General features: G+C 60.0%; 1 protein-coding gene across 1 annotated transcript in view; it reads left to right on the forward strand.

Moving 5' to 3' along the window:
- Positions 1-224: 224 nt before the first annotated feature.
- OSTC (oligosaccharyltransferase complex non-catalytic subunit) overlaps positions 225-864 on the forward strand; it is a 4,067-nt gene continuing 3,427 nt past the window's right edge. Inside the window, exons 1-2 of the mRNA XM_057370709.1 lie at positions 225-457; positions 677-770. Coding sequence (XP_057226692.1) covers positions 319-457; positions 677-770 — 233 coding nt within the window. The 5' untranslated portion in view covers positions 225-318. The remainder of the gene's footprint in view (positions 458-676; positions 771-864) is intronic.

The following is an 864-nucleotide window of genomic DNA, read 5'->3' on the forward strand; positions in this document are numbered from 1 at the left end:
GACACGTCAGGGCTGCTGGGTCCTGGCAGGTGAGTAATACGGATCCACCCACCGACGCCGGACAGGCGGTGTTTTGATGTTTTTATGCAGAAAAAAAGTGTGATTTTTTCCTCTATCATTTACGCCTGGCAACAAATTTCTAGTTCCTCGTTTGTTTTTCTTTTTAAAGAAGTAATTAATTGTTCTCTGCCAGGACGCGGCAGCCCATTTCCGTTTCCGCCTTCGTGTCGGCGGCGGAGCGCGGCCGCGGCGGGAGGGACTGGGCAGGGTCGGGAGGGAGCAGCGGTGCCGCGGCCGCCCCGGGTCSGTACCGCGGCCATGGAGACGCTGTTCCGCCTGCCCTTCGCCGTGCTCGAATGCCCCAACATCAAGCTGAAGCGGCCTAGCTGGGTGCACATGCCCTCGGCCATGACCGTGTACGCGCTGGTGGTCGTGTCCTATTTCCTCATCACCGGAGGTGAGGCCGGGASCGGCGGGGCGGGCGGGCTGAACGGGACACACCGCTCACAGAGCAGCACTCCCTCGGTCCCTGTCCCCGGTGACAGAGCCCCTGCTGGCCCCGTGTCCGGGTCCGAAGCTCTATGAAACACAGACCTCGGCCAGCCCCTACGGGCCCGCGGTGTCAGGACAGYTCTCTGCTGCGAGTCAAAGGCGGTGTTTGCTTTCCTCCCCGCAGGAATTATCTACGATGTGATCGTGGAACCTCCCAGCGTGGGGTCGATGACAGACGAACACGGGCATCAGAGGCCGGTGGCTTTCTTGGCGTACAGGTGAGAGCAGGGCCCTGTCCCCGCTAGCAAATGCCTGAGCACCAGAGGATAAACCCTTCTTTTTTAGCTTTCTCTGCAAAGAAGAAGTTCTTGG

The sequence above is a fragment of the Malurus melanocephalus genome, unplaced genomic scaffold (genome assembly GCF_030028575.1).
Source record: "Malurus melanocephalus ecotype Western Australia unplaced genomic scaffold, MMel_1.1 scaffold_131, whole genome shotgun sequence".
NCBI classification, from domain to species: Eukaryota; Metazoa; Chordata; class Aves; order Passeriformes; family Maluridae; genus Malurus; species Malurus melanocephalus.